Below are 15868 nucleotides of genomic sequence, written 5' to 3'. Positions count from 1 at the left end.
TCTGATCTCCTGCAGATTATATACTGTCATAGAAATGTTCATGCCTACACAATGCCATATATACGGAATTGAGACTCATGCTGTAATTTGTGTTTATATAAAATCAATAAATTTGATTATCAAAAAAAATGTTGTGTGCCATGCACTGTACGAGGTTTGTAATGAAAATAATAAAAAGTTTTTAAAAAGTCTCTCAGGCATTTTGGAATCTTCATATACTAAGTGTTAAGGAGTAAACAGCAGTTAATAGCAAATATGGGCTAAATACAAGAAGGGTATGTAGCAAAAGTAGATCCATACACAGACTGAAAAAAGCCACAATGTGCACTTGCTACACATTTTAAACCAACTCAGTCACAATAATAGTTCCTGCCTAAAGGTCAATATTTACTGTAAGTAGACAAAGCAAGAGACTTGATAAATTGCAAATTCTCAGTTAAATAAATACAAATGAACATCTCACCGTAGCCAGGCTATCAATAAACGCATCAGTCATGGGGTACACCAAGTTCAGAAACACTGCACAGTTTGATTACGCCATAAAGGTAGCAGCGCCACTGACTCAGAGTTAGCATGAGCACAGGATTTACAAGCCCCTCTAGCTACAACGGGGGAGACGACGCAAATGGAGTTTGCTGTACAATTAAAAGAAGGAGCAATCTGCACTATTAAAAGACAACTACTTCTGCTCATTGTCTTACCACACAAGCTTGTATGCAACTCCACAAGAAAATCTTAAGGCAATGGAAGATGAAAGAAGCAACACAGAGCATAGAAATATTTAATCTCATGGTGCCCTGTTACTGCACAGCAGCAACATATAAAGATAGTAACCAAGAGCATAATCACACCTAAACCAGGAGCAAATTTTGACACAGAGTAACCCAGAAGACAGACCTACATGACCCAAGCTAGAATCAAGCATGGTTTGGGAGCCAGCAGCACCACCCTTGTATAGTTGCTTTCAGGCTAAGCTCAAGAGTGATTTACAGACAGCTTAACCCAGTCCCAGACATCAGAGCTCCTTTACCATTGCACATTCAATCAGATCTTCTGCAATTAACAATGTGTAGGAAAACTCAATAGACTTAGAGAACCTTACCTCTTTATGCTGTTTTCCAAGTATGTGTGCTTGCCACAGCAGTTCACTTTTTACTGGAACATTACAGAGGGTGCAAGAGAGGTGATCCAAGCTGTTGTATGTAGAGATGGTGTGGTTAAGGAAATAGTGCAATACTACTGATAACATTTAAAGTGATTTGTTTTTAAACAGTCATGAGACCAAAGCACCCGCATCTTTTTCAATAATATGCCAAGAGACAGACAAAAATAGACCTGCTAATGCCACATAATGGAGACCACTATACAGTTTAAGTAATACTACTATATGCAATCATCAATTTTTGGTAAATTGGATTCTGGAAAAAAAACAGTGTTATGGTGCAATAAGTTAGCAATAATAGTGGAAAAGGTAGATGATATTCATAGAAGATTTAACAGAAGCAGAATGACAGTTATCGCCAACCCCTCAAAACAAACGTTTGGCAGCAGTCACTTCTAGACACTAACCATCCTTGTACTGAGAACTGAATTAAGGTGTTATTTTAACAAGTTAGGAGCAATCAGTCTTTGCAGAGCAAAATGAATTCTTTAAGCATGGAATCAGCGAACTTTCGAGATCTATTCACTTGGATACTTTCTCTACCTCTCCTGCATCAAGATAACTCCCATAGCAATAAACACACATTACAAATTGAACTATAAGGCACCCTGCTCTTATTGCTTGTTATATTAATGTCTCACTCTTTATTATTCACTTTTTAGGTCTCGCCTGGCGTAGACTGCGCAGACATGCGCAGTTTCGCTGGCGAGGTTTAATGAGTTAGGGTAGATTTCTCTAGTGGACTTTAAGCCCCGCCCCTCTTTTCCATTGGCTGGCGTCATCGTTTATGCTAAACGGTGGCCAGCCATTGGAAAAGAGCATCTAGTGACGTACACTTTTATCTTTTAGAGCCGTCCCAGTTGGACTGGCTCGGTTCCTTTACGTTTGTGGTAAAAGCTTTTCTTATCTTTATGGAGCCATGTGTTTCAAACACATGGCCCCATAAAGACAAGAAAGCTTTCGTAATGGACGAAAGTGAAAGTGGACTGGGGAGCAGTGGGGGTTGAACGACGAATGCAATGAAATTTCTGTTTCATTTGGTGCCACGTGTACTGGCGTAAAATATTTCTTCCCGAAGTATTTCTTCTTCTTGGCCTCTCTCTGCTATTTGTCAACGAATCTGTCGAAAATCCAATTTAAGGGAGGCACGGAGCCGTTCTCTACCTCATCTGAAAAGGCCAATTTAAGGTTTGCAGAGGCTGGCGACGGAGGGCCGGGGCTGAGCCAAGCCTGGCATCCGAGAGCACATAAACCGCTGTGCTGTCTTTACCTTTCCGCCTCATCTTGCCTGCGTCCATTCCCCGTGATGCATTTGGGAGCGGGTTGAGTCCGTGCCTGGACTCCCAGATCCGGGCTCAAGGCTCCCGCATCGGGTGTGAGGCCTGAAGCTTCACGTGGAAGCGGTGGAAGGGGGTGATGCGACGGGAGGCTGAGGTGTCCATATAGCGCTGTGAAGTCACAGAACCAGAGGCTAGGAGCTAGAGAAGGGTGCAGGTGCATGTGTTATTGGTGTTGGGGGCCAGCAGCGGCTCCTACATAAGGGCGCAGGGGCTGCACCCCCTTTCCTTTCATAGCTTACTTGTAGGTCACGTAAATAAACGCAATGAAAACGAAGGTTATATTACTTACTAGGTATTTTTGCAAGGCATGCCCCTTCTTGAAAATGTGCCTGATTCAGCAGTAGGGGGGCTTACTCACGCACAGCCCTGGTCTTTCCTCACAGCGCTGTGACGTCACTTTAATTTCTCCAACTTCTTCGAGAGCATCCATTCCAATCAGCCTCGGGCCTTAGCTTTCAAGCCCGGGCTGTACGAGTTTGCAGCCACTCAATAGCATTACCCCACCCTTCAATATCTCTTCCCTGGGTGAGGTGGAGCCCGGAAGCTTCACTGACCACACCCCACCCTGTGACGAGATGTGAAAGGGTGGGTTTAGGAAGCATGGGCAAGACACCACAGACAACGCTATTTCGTCAGTCTGCGGCATCAAGTCAGGCTTGACTTATTGTGTTTACGGGCAGAATGAGTCTGTTCATACTTAGCACCAAAGTTATGAAAATCCATCCGGATCCTGCACTGCAAGTTGCCAGAACACCATAAATACCGTAGGCACATAAATATGGGAGCTGCATCACACAACGTATGGAACACACAGCCAGACAGTACAAGCATCACAGCATCCTGAGGAAAGTTTCACTTGTGAAGCGGGAAAGGACCTGGAACATTTGTCATACAGGTATGAATGTGATTCACTGAGTACAACACATATGTCCGAGTTGTGAAATGTACAGACCTGCATTCTTGACGTCTTAGTTTAGTGAAGTTAGACAGGCTTAAAACACGTTTTCATCTCTATACGTGCCACTGTAACATTTGGAAATATAAGTAAAGGTGTGGTTTAATGACTGTGGAACGGGGGAGCAGGTTAGAGTCTTGGGGGCAGCTTAATTAACATTCTGTGATTCTGGGCAAACCACTTAGTCACCTCTGCCTAAAAAAAACAAATACAAATGTGCTTGTCTAATGTTGAACAGCTTTGGGTCTGGTTTGTACTAAATAAAACAATAAAAAAAGAAATCCTGATGCTTGTGACCCTAGCTAAGCTTTTCAAGTAAGCTGACCGGATCGGCAGCTGATTGAAATAAACCGGCATAAATAAGTTAGAAAAAAGTACAAATCTATTCCTTTCTAACTGCTGTGCTGTGTCCTCTGCAGCACGAATGGGGTCAGTACAAAACTACTTACTACAACTACATATTGTTTGTTTATCTCCCTTGCATAGCAAATGTGCTTATTGTTGTGGCAGCAGCAGACATCTAGATGTAATCTGCAGGGAGATTAAAACAAGCACTAACAATGCCACTTAGTGTAGCTTTTAATTAATGAAATACTAAATGAGTGATGTTTTGTGTATGAGTGTGAATGGGTGAGTCATTGAATGTGGGTGTTGACTGTGTGGATAGGTAAATGTTAGGACTGGTTATATGAATTGGGTGGATGGCAGTGGGTAGCTTGATGTAGATGGGTGAATATGAGCGAGTAAGGGAATTATGTAAGGTGGGAGAAAGTGAAATAATTTTTGAATGTGGGTAGGTAGGGGAATGATCTTCAGTGAGTAGTTGAGTGAGTAACTGGGTGGATGATTGTGAGAATGATAAAGGTGGATAGATGAAAGCTTGTTAAAACACTGAGTTGACTGAAATGCAACCTGCTGCCTTCAGTAACCTATTTAAATAACTGAAAATATAGCATTTATGGGTAAGGCAATGTGAATTAGGTGAATGAGTGGGAGGGTAGTTTGATGACAATGTATGACTGAGTGTGTGAATGAGTGTGAGTGGGTGAACAGCAGAATGGGCGAGTGTGTGGGTGGGAGTATATGGCTCAGTGGAGAAAGGAGAGTGTATGGGTAGATGGATGAATGTGAGTTGATGAGAAATTGTGCTGAACACACGTTGGTAATACTGGTGAAGGTTTGAATGGAATCCGGGCAGTCTCGGGACTCTTGGCTGGGCCTCAAAGCTCATTGGACTAATGCATCCACTAAGCCTTCCGATATGGCTGATGATCTCCACTCAGCCTTTCACCCTCTCTAGGTCGATATAAGAAAACTATTGAGTTGTGTAAAAATTAAAATCTGTGTTCACCCTCTCTTCCCAGCCAGACTTTCCCTGAGAACAACAAGCATTTGCAATGCAATAGGTCTCGCGTTTATGCAAGTTTAAGCTATTGGCATTGTAAATGACAATGCCTTTTATTTATGTTTTAAAAACCAAAACATAAATAAAAGGAATTGGCGTTTACAATGCCAATAGCTCAAACTTGCATAAATGCGAGACCTGTTGCATTGCAAATGCTTGTTTATTGTGTTATGATTACTTTCCTAGGAACAAAGCTTTCTTATATTTTTTTTGAACCACCAGTGAAATATTTAATAAACAAATTGAAACCTTCTCTTTTTGCATGTCCTATTTCCAGCATTTATCCACTGACTATAGTTTATTTTTTATCAGTTTTCTGTAGTTTCTCAATATCTTTAATTTCACTTTGTTGATTTTTTCCACCCTGTACACTTTTTTCACTTCAACCTGGCCCACCCTAGCTTAACTGTACATTTTTGTGTAAATAATAAATGGATGTACATTCTAAACAGAGCATTTGAAAAGTTTTCTGTGTCAAAGGTTTGCATTTTGAACTCTGCAAGCACTCTGAAATTAGTGGTTTTAGCAGTAATGAATTCAAGATGTGGTCATGCGATAGTTAGGTTTTAAGTGGTATATGAAATTTCAAACTCAAATTAAGAATCATAAAGACCCAAAGCTAGTTAGTGACTGAGCAGTACCAGTGATCTTACTAGGTCATGAGCATAATGCATTTAGGTGAACCTAACTTAGTGTTTCACTGTTTTGATGCTGTTCAAAAAGATGTTTGAACAACGTTTTTACCAATCCTAGTGCAAATCTTTCTATTTAATGCCTCCATTTTAAGCAAGCGAAGACCTTGGCTCCTCGAACAATAACCATATATTAGTAGTCAAAGTTCAAACGCTAAAGGATAGCAAGATTACATTGGAGTCATTAATATTCCTCACAAAGTGCACCCTCTGTTCAGTCTGTTCCATTTTTTTTAAATCTTCACATATTGCATATAACAAACGTCTCACAAAAACGGTTGTTTATTGCTACCTTTAAAATCCCTACATTGATCCTGCTACCTTAACCTCCAACTACGTAGAATGTGTTTGAGTAATTAGCAACTACACAGACACTACATCATCAAAATAGATATACATCAACCTTAAATCTAAGCCTAAACTTTCCCTTTATCCTATTCCTATGCCCAATCCTACTCCATACCCTTACTCTACACTTTAACATAACTCCGACAGTCAATGCCGTTTTATCTAAGTTGTAGAATGTTGAGATGAAAGCGTGAAAGTAGGGGTAAATATCAACGTAATTGCTTCTGTGTAATTTTACATTGATGAAGATGAACCTGTTAGAAAAATGTTCAAAACAAACCCGAAATTTTTTTTTTAAAATTCAATGTTAGAGATAGGATATTCTGGATTTGAATCCTAATAGTTAAGGACAAAACAAACATTTGAGTAGAACATTAACCCAGTTTTCATACTTGAAAAACACTGTATCCTGAACGTAATTGAGACATACAGTTTAAGGTCAGGCATTCCTGAATACCTTTTTAAACAAAAAGCCTTTTTTTAAAGCCTGTTTCTAGAATGTTACCAGAGACTCAAAGGGTTAATATATGCAAAGGAGTTACGGGGGATCCCAATTCACCAGATTGAGGATGAGATTAGGAGGGCCTGAGGTTTAACGATCCACTAGCATCTCCTGGAGGGGAGTTTAATGTGGCATTTCAACTTCTACTGTTTCTTCTAATCTGTCATAATAGAGGTTCTATTATATAAATGCTTGTAGCATATCACCACCCCAGATACATAAAAGAGAGGATGAGCATGCAAAATTAGATTATTTTTTAAGTTTAAAAGTGAACAATTATGAAAAGCAGCTATGTATAGCACTCAGGCAATCCCAAGTAAATAAAGGAACACAACTCATAGCCTCAATAATTTCCAGGAAAACCAAATACTGAACTTATGCTGAACTCACAAAATAACGAAGCAAAACCAAAATTCACAAATCCGGGCCTCGAAAAAATCATTAAACTGTCACTAGACCTGCAGGTCGAATAACTTCAATAATCTACTCGACCTAAATAGTCAGTCAAAAGTACTTTATTCGGTTAAATTAAAACCATAACAGCATTCTATACAAAAAAATATCACAAATAATTTAATATTTGCTAGCAGCGATGATATTGCACTTAAGTTGTAAACGAAAAATAGACAAGAACGAACAATTTAAAATACGACGTTAAAAACCCCCAATTTGTTAAAAGTTAATTAATGTTGATTAAGACAGAGATAGCGCTCACTTTTTCTTCCTTATTCTCACTGCTGCAGTAAAGAAACTCGCTATGCTAAAAAATTCCTAGACATTGGATAGCATCTGTAAATACATAAGTGCTGGTTTTGCTTGTAATAATCCTTTCTCCTTTTGGATTGGAACGATAAATGCTCACAAAATAAAACAAAGTGCGTCCTGGGTGGGGAAATTATCACATGAACAAACTCCCAAGTCCTCCACCCTTCTCCATCCCGGGGGATCTGCAAGGAGGAAATGTAACTGATTCAGCCTGAATCTTACCAGGTGGAAGCAGTGGTTTGAGTTGGTTACTGTATTCAAATAAGGTTCAATTGCACGAGACGTTTTAAGCAATTGATGGGCACGTACCGTTGGTTTAACCAACTCCCTTTCTTCTCTTTCCATGAATGCCATATATAGGTAAGATTTCTTCGCCCACTGGATATCACCCTTTACCAATTTATCCTGGGAAATAAATAGTTCAGGCCGTCCCAGTTTCTCTGCCATCTTTTTTACATGGCACAGCCAAGGAATGCTACTAGCTCGGTCTAAGGCTAAGCAATCTCTCAGAATTTCACGGTTGATTACAAGCTTAGGGTTTAACCAAATTGCTATCCATTTTAATAAAGGTGCTATTGCAATTAAGTCCTCCACAAAGCCTGTCTCAGTTTCTTGGTAAATAATATAAGTTGGCCTGGACTATGGCACCCATAGCAAGTTTCTTAAAAATGTATTTTCGACTACTTGGATTTCCTTTGCTTCCCTGAAACCCCATAAATCAGAACCGTAAATTGCAATGAAGGTACATTTTGTTCTATAAACATTTAACAGTGCTTGCATTGGTTTTCCCCCTAACCTACGTGAAAAACCGAGAACTGCAGAAGTCGATCTAGCAAGTACATTTCTCTTTGCCTTCATTTGCGGGATCCACAAGCACTTATCATCAAATAAAACACCTTGGTAAGGGAAAGTGGTAACCCTCGTGATCACATTGCCCTCACAATACACATTTTTAACCCTTTTGGGATTAGGACCTACTATCATTGTATGTGATTTTGATAAATTTACACTTAGGTGCAAAGATTTCATAAAAACAGCAAAGGAAGTTAAAAGACATTGTAGACCAACCGCGGTTCTAGCTAGTAGGGCAGCGTCATCCGCGTATAGGAGTGCTGGAATCAAGCGCTCTCCAACACGTGGAAAATCTTTACTGGCTTCCCCTAAGACTTGATCCAGGTTATTGATATAAAGAGTGAAAAGTAGGGGAGCCAGAATACATCCCTGCCTAACACCATTAACGATGCATATTCCCTGGGTACAGTTCCCCCTTTGATCGTACCTCACTGTAGCAGTCAGGTCCTTATGCAAGTCGGCACAGAAATGAACAATGTTTCCATCCACGCCTAATTTGATAAGTATAGCCCATAGCTTGGATCCATTCAATCGGTCAAAGGCCGAAGAACGATCCATAAACGTCAAATACAAAGTGCCTTTCCTAGCAATGGTATACTTTCCAATTAGTAGGTGCAGATTCAGGCGTTGGTCGGTGGTACCCCTTCCTTTCCTGAATCCATATTGCAGATCTGATGGGGTATTAGATTCAGTTAACCAAGCTGCGAGTTTGCTAAGTACCACCCTTCCAAGCACCTTTACAGCAGAGTCTATGAGTGAAATTGGTCTGTAACAGCTTGGGTCTTCTCTATTACCCTTTTTAAAAATCGGCACAATGACGGACTCAGACCATGACCTGGGTAGACCTAATTTACACGCCATGTTGAAAACACTGGCCAGCAGTTTAGACCAAAGTGTTACATTAGATTTAAAAAGATCAGCTGGGATGCAATCTGGTCCAGGGGCTTTGTTTCTTGTCATTTGTCTTATCGCATCTGCTACTTCTAGCTCTTTAAAAATCAGAGTATATACTTTAACTTCAAAAACAGTAGCTGAAGACCCTCGAGTCTCCTGGTCACCATATATAGATTTAAAATGGTTAAACCAATCCAGCTCATGTATATTACATTCAAGAGGACTGCCATAGATTCTTGAAAAAAGGGTTTGTTTACAATTTCCCTAACTAGTCACATATTGTGTGATCATTGAAAAATATTTTAGTTTACAGTCGTCTTTTTCCTCATTCTCACATTAGTGCACATTCAAATATGTGATCAGCATTTCTGCTGTACAACACAAATCTCTTATGTTGGATTAAATAGACTAAACATTTCCTCCATGTGTAATAAGAATCTAGCCCACATATTTGGTATACATGAACCCTGACTTCCCTCAAAGGTTACTAATAGCATTGCCATCAGAGAAGGGACAGGAATATTTCTCAGTTTATGTTTGAAGACTCACTTTTAATAAATATATTAATAAGGCAAGATGTGGTAGGGCAGTCATTTGGATAGCAAATTTCCAAGAAATAACCAAAAACCTTCCCACTACCTTGCATCTTTACTGATAAAACTAAATAGTGTATTAACAATCTGTGAAAATTGGGTTTCAGAAAGCATACTTATCATTTGCACAACACCAAGTAAAGTGTTCCGATTTGTTTTTCATCCAATTAATTTTTTTTGGGTTCACACAGAAGTACAGAAAGTGCACTTTCACAACTACTGAAATATATGTTGAAATACTTGTACAGTGGACTTACTAGCTATTTAAATGAGGATAAGGAAAAAATTATACCCTACAGCAGAGGTCTTCAATCTGTGGGGCGCGACCCCCAGGAGGGATGTGGAGGCCTGGGAAGGGGGTCGCACATTCCCCAGCTTCACTTGTGCCTGCAATCCAACATGTTTGCTTTCGTTTTGGATAAAGACAGCAGTCCTGGGATGGCTAATTTAGATCTTTAGCAGCTAAAATTCAATCAATTGAGTCTCTTGTGCTGTGAAAAGTTTTCTTGCAGGGTGCCGGCTTGCCTCAGTGAAATGCAAATGTAAAGGGTGCTTGGGAGCTGGTTCTGGCTTTAATTGATCAAATCACTCCAAGCTTTGTGATGACAATGATTTGTTTTTTTGAGTGGTAGCGCAAAGAGTTAACAACTGAGCTGTGAAGAGCGTGCTTTTAATTCTAACTGCATTTACACAGCCTTTAGTACCCCCAAAAGGTGTGTTGAAGGGACAGTTAGGTAAAAAAAGAAAATTGCATTGCATATGCTCTGCTATTACTTAAATCTACATTTCATTTCGGAAGCACCATTTTATTGTAAAACTATGTGCAGCACTCTCACACCGTGTGTAATGCAAGTATAAAGTAATGACTTGCATATTTACAGTGCTTTCTGTCATAGGCTGTGACCTCGTAGCACTAAAAATACACATCACTATTCCCTACTGCACCAATCAAGTTTTAATTCTGTCTCTCTCTGGTTACACACATACCTCTGCAGTGCATTAACTAATAGATGTTTCATAACGTACTACAGTGCATTTCCCACTGAGTAACATTTATTGTTTATTTATGCTGCTCATTATTTTATATGTAGATACCTGATAATGAAAGACTTAAAAAAGTTGGGGCTTATTTATGAGAGGCTTTCATCGCCAGAGCATTACTTTTTTTGATGCTCCGGCAGCACAAGCGTCTCAACCATACCTAGGAGGCATTGCAAAGTCACCCTGCATGGCTTTGCATGCCTCATAGATATGGAGAAAGACATAGTAGTGCAAGCCACTGCGTTACTCTGCATCAAGGAGGTGCTCCATGGGCGTTCCGTGGGGTTCCCATGCAACACCCATGGATATTGATGCTGCCCCATATCTACAAAATCATGTAAACCTGGGGCAGCTCCAAAAACAAACGCCTCCCCAGCAGAGGTTTAACTAGGAGAATTTTGTTTTTATTTCTCCTCGTTTTTTCCTCTTTCAATGTGTGCCGCATTCTGCAGCTCACATCGAAAAAGGAAAATGCCTTTTGGATTGTTTTTCTGAAGGGAGGTGCCACTTCCTGTACAAAAACAATCCTGTCTATGTTGGTGCTAGGCAGCAATTTATGCGCCAACGCAAAGGAAAAGGACAGGAATGCACCGTATTTCATAAATACAGTGCATTCCTGCCGCTTCCCATCGGCATAGGGCAGCGCAGCAAGAAGATTTGCGGCACTGCCCTACACCAATTCCTCAAATAAAGCCCTTTGTTTTTAGCTACACCTTTGAATACACCCCCCACTCACCGACCTTTGGTTTGCTAAACACCGTTTATTATTATTTCCCTGGCGTAAAAATTATTTGCTGTGGAAATTGGGGGTGTTTATAGTTGCCGATAGTGGTCTAGAAATTTTCCTCAGAAGGGGGTCCTTAAGCCTAAAAACATTTGGCAAGGGGTTCTCGGCATCAAAAAGTTTGAAGACCTCTGCCCTACAGCCTTTCATTTCACACTTCCTACAGCAGGCCAGACAGTTCTCTTTTACAAAATCCCGGAACGCTACACTTAAAGAAGGAAAGTAATTGTAAACTGACTTATGACCTTGGTAACTGAACAATGAGCAAATGTGATAAGATAAAATCAAGATTTAAAGGTATCTTTATTGTTTCTTCCCTTTCTGACTGAACAGAACACCTGTTCTTTGTCAACTCGCCAGAAGGTTGAGTAGGTACTAAATATAGCGCTACCTGATAAAATCTGACTCGCCATGGCGAGTAGATTTTATTAGATCTATATTAGAGTAATTCATGTTGAAAAGAATGTTTAGGGGGTGAGAATATGCAACCCCATAATTCAGTTTAGATGCACATCGTTTACTAAGAACATTAACTCCATGTACTCAATCACTAAACAACTTTTGGGGGTTTTCTATAGTAAAAAATCATAAACTACAATAACATCAGAAAAAAACAGGAAAAAAAAAATCATCTTTCATAATAAAACAATCATTAAAAAGATCTAGTCTGCCCAAGTTAAAAACCTTCAAGTTAGAAGTAAAAAGCCTCATACCCTTAACAAACTCATAATGTAGGTTTAAAAAAATGTTAAAACCAGAGCACAAATTTCAGTGGAGTGCAAATGTTGTAAAAAAAAAAAAAAACGGGCAGGCAAACCATAACAATTTTACCAGACCTGCTGGTCTAGTTACTTGATTAATCTACTCAACATAACTGTAATGTACTTGACCAGTAAACTGGTCTAAAATTGTGTGATCCTAGGCAAATACTTTATTATACAGAGCTGCCTTCTTTCTTTATTGTCAAATATGAGAGCACCTTCCCTTTACATTTGCGAGTTCAGCATTTCTGCTATACAAAAAAAATGTGTTTGATTTAATAGACTAAACTTTTGCTTCAAGTGTAATAAGAATCTAGTTTACATATAGGGTGCAAATGACACCTGACATGCCTCATAATTCACCAATAGCATTGTAATCGGGAAGGGCAGAAATGTTTCTCAGTGCATTTTTAAAAACTCACTTGTAATAAGTATATTACTAAACCATGATGTGAAAGTGAACTGTCATTTACAAACGGCACATTTTCAATTGAAATGGCCACAAATGTTCCCACCAACATGCAGTTTTACTATATAAAACTATACAGCATATAGACAATCTGTGGAAATTGGGTTTCAGCAAAAATATTTATCATTTGTACAGCACCAAGTAAAGTGTTCTGATTTGTTCTCATCACACAGAGTAACAAAGAAATGTGCTTTCATAACTACTGAACTATATTTTAAATGTTTGTACAGTTCATTTACAAGCTATTTAAAGGTTGTGTGAGAAAAAAAGTTATATTCTACAGCCTTTTGACAGACAATTCACTTTAAAAAATACTCTACCTTTGCAGTTTGAGAAAGAAAAGTAAACACCAACCTCAGGATAAAATAATCAGCATATTGAAGGCAAAAGATGACATTTGACCTTAGTCTATGGCAGATCAAATGTGACAAGTTAAAAACAAGATTCAAACACATCTTATTGCTCATTCACTTTGTGTGAGTAGAACACCTGTTCTTTGTCAGCTTACCAGAACGGCCCAGTAGGCTCTAAAAACAGCTTGCCCTGATAAAATCTAACTCACTATAGCAAGTGGGCGAGTAGATTTTTCGAGGCGTAGGCTTACAATTCAACATCAGTGGCTTTATATATCTTCTTCTTGTCTCTAAATAAAATTTACAAAGAAGCATAAAGTGCAGGAGTCAGACCTCTTCACATGGACAGCACATGCATATGTTCGACCAGTCATTCATGGTTGGAAACAAGACCTGGAAATGGGTAATATGAAGTCAAAAGCGAGTGAGCAAAAACCTCTAAAAACTATTTGTAATCCATTCAGGTAAGGCTGGAACAGAGCCCATGCCGTAATATCCCAGTTCCAGATAACATTCTTTTTTGCACTTTCCCCCTTGCTTCTTATTTCCTTAAGGTTTAGAATACAAAGGCCCTCTAGCTCCCCTTCGCAGATCCCCTAGAGTTTGACAGGGTCAGTAAAAAAAGGAATCAGGTCTGCCAAACCAACAACAATCTCTTTTATATTTCTCAACCACAGAATTGTGTGAGCAAAATCAAGCGAAAGACAGTCCTGTGCAGTTAATCTATCAAAAGAAGCTTTCTGTTGTGTTCAGGTCTTATGCAATAGTAAAATGGTGTGCGGGTTGATAAGATCTTCCAAATAGTTTAAACCTAACTATTGGGAGATAGTGAATGAGGAGGAAGAACAGGGTACTGCAAGTAGTCGAAGCAAGAATTTATTTTATAGCATATGCAAGAAACTAATATCTGCATGACCCCAGACACCAGCCCCATGAGTTAACCAAACACACTTCGCCTTATATATCTTAAGCAGCTCCTTGAATGGTTTTTCGAATTAATAGGTAAATCTAACAACTGAAGATAGTATCTCAAGAAGGAGATGCTTGATCTTTACAAAGTGTTTTCAGTTACCTTTAGAGTCAAATTGCAGCCCCAACTAACCGTACAAGAGAACTGTTTAGTTCCACGTTGTCCACTCGCATAGGGCAGCATTTAGTTTTGGACAGCATTTCAACCATAACTAAAAACTTGGAAAGTTTCATTTTTTGATCGTATTTGGTCATAAAATTGGAGATGTATTCAGCACCTGTTGAAGAGCATTGAGAATGTGGGTCAATAATACTGCATCATCTGCATATAGGAGAGCAGGAACAGGGCGCTGACCTATCTGTAGCAGATCTTGACATAGGCCCAACAATTCATTTTCTTGTTCCTTTGATATACAATGTGAATAAAAAAGGGGGCTAGAATGCCCTGCCTGACACCCCTGTCAACATTAAAGGCCTCGGTACACTCGCCATTTATTCCATATCTCACCCTGGCAATTGTGCCAGAGTATTACTATCTCAATAGACACTAAAGCTTGATTCACTCCAAGTACCCTCAGACGACGCCACAATTTACTATGGTCTACACAACCGAATGCACTGGACAGGTCCATAAATCCCATATATAATGCCCCAATTTTTTGCCTATAATAAGGTTCCGGAATAGACACTGACCAATGGTTCCGAGGCCTCTATGTAACCCATACTGGATTTCCAAATGGATCTTATGTTCCTCTGTCCATGCCTCTAATCTGACTAACCGAATCCTACCCGTCGCTTTAAACTGGGAGGCAAGCAAAGAGAAAGGTCGATAACATCTTGGCTCCCGACAGTTTCCTTTTTTAAATAATGCACTCACATGAAGAACATGGTGTGAAACTATTTATAAAAAAACAAGAGAAAGCGTAGAAGTGAGTGCTCCAAAATGATCAGGAGCTTGATACGGTTTGCAAATAAAAAGGATCAAGAACATCCGAATTTGGAGTTCAAGCAAACTGAAAACGAAATACACAATCTGAAATGTAGAGATAAAGTAAATACTCTAAAAAAAAAAAAAGTAATTAACTTATATAAATATTTACAAGAAGTACGCATAAGGAAATGTAAAGATAATTTGATCAGTAGGGACATATCCATATATTTGTTAAGTTATTAGCCTTAAACAGTGCCTCCTTTAGGACAAAATAAGTGTATGCATGCACATATGATACACCCTGCACATCCAAACAGACTCTTCTGGTACGCTGATGATGATAAGCAATCCATCATCTCTGAGTGGTGTGTTGCTTTTTTAAGAGATGAGACTGTCACAAGTAAGTAACAGACAACAAAATAAAGAAGGCATTGTGAGGAGGTGCACAAAATCTGAATCATGTCAAAGCAAGACAGAATTTCCTAATGCATCCACAAATAAAAGCAGATAAACGTTTTAAAGCTGCATCAAAGAAATGGATAGACCAAAAAACAGTCTCCACAAATTAGTAAACACAATTCCAGATGGTGAATCTAAATAATAAATAGACATCTAGAGTATAAGTGTGGGAAAAGTGGTCTGGGTTGTTTTTAAGGATGAATAAACAAGGAAGTAATTACGGCTATAAAATTGCATTGGTATGCACTGTGATGCTATGTATGTGTTTTTGTTTGTGTGGACAAAAATAGTCTAAATAAATTAGTTTATAATAACACCTCTGTCCCATTCCAAAAGGTACCCATTCCTACTGTCACTTTCAATTATACTTGTTACTAAGGCCCAAATTTGGATGCTGGAAGGAGTTGCCTCCAACCGACATCCCTGCAATTTCGAAACCAGCCGACCTCGGATCGGAAGTCCGAAACCGAAATTACGATGCGACCACACATGTTGCAGTCGCAGACTACCATTTCCCTATGGAAGCTTGTGCGGCAGTCAGAATCCGGCCACAGAACAATCTTCCATAGAAGAATGGAAGTCACTGTAATACG

General features: G+C 39.3%; 1 protein-coding gene across 1 annotated transcript in view; it reads right to left on the bottom strand.

Annotated features, from left to right (window-relative positions):
- The window catches only part of ZNF830 (zinc finger protein 830), a 176815-nt gene that overhangs the window by 153000 nt on the left and 7947 nt on the right, over positions 1–15868 (bottom strand). The window contains exon 2 of the mRNA XM_085606863.1: positions 1103–1202. Within this exon, the coding sequence (XP_085462989.1) occupies positions 1103–1202 (100 nt within the window). The remainder of the gene's footprint in view (positions 1–1102; positions 1203–15868) is intronic.

Source organism: Triturus cristatus, chromosome 5_2, assembly GCF_964204655.1.
Source record: "Triturus cristatus chromosome 5_2, aTriCri1.1, whole genome shotgun sequence".
Taxonomy (NCBI): domain Eukaryota; kingdom Metazoa; phylum Chordata; class Amphibia; order Caudata; family Salamandridae; genus Triturus; species Triturus cristatus.
The sequence above is the reverse complement of the archived record's forward strand: the minus strand, read 5'-3'. Positions and strand labels throughout refer to the sequence as shown.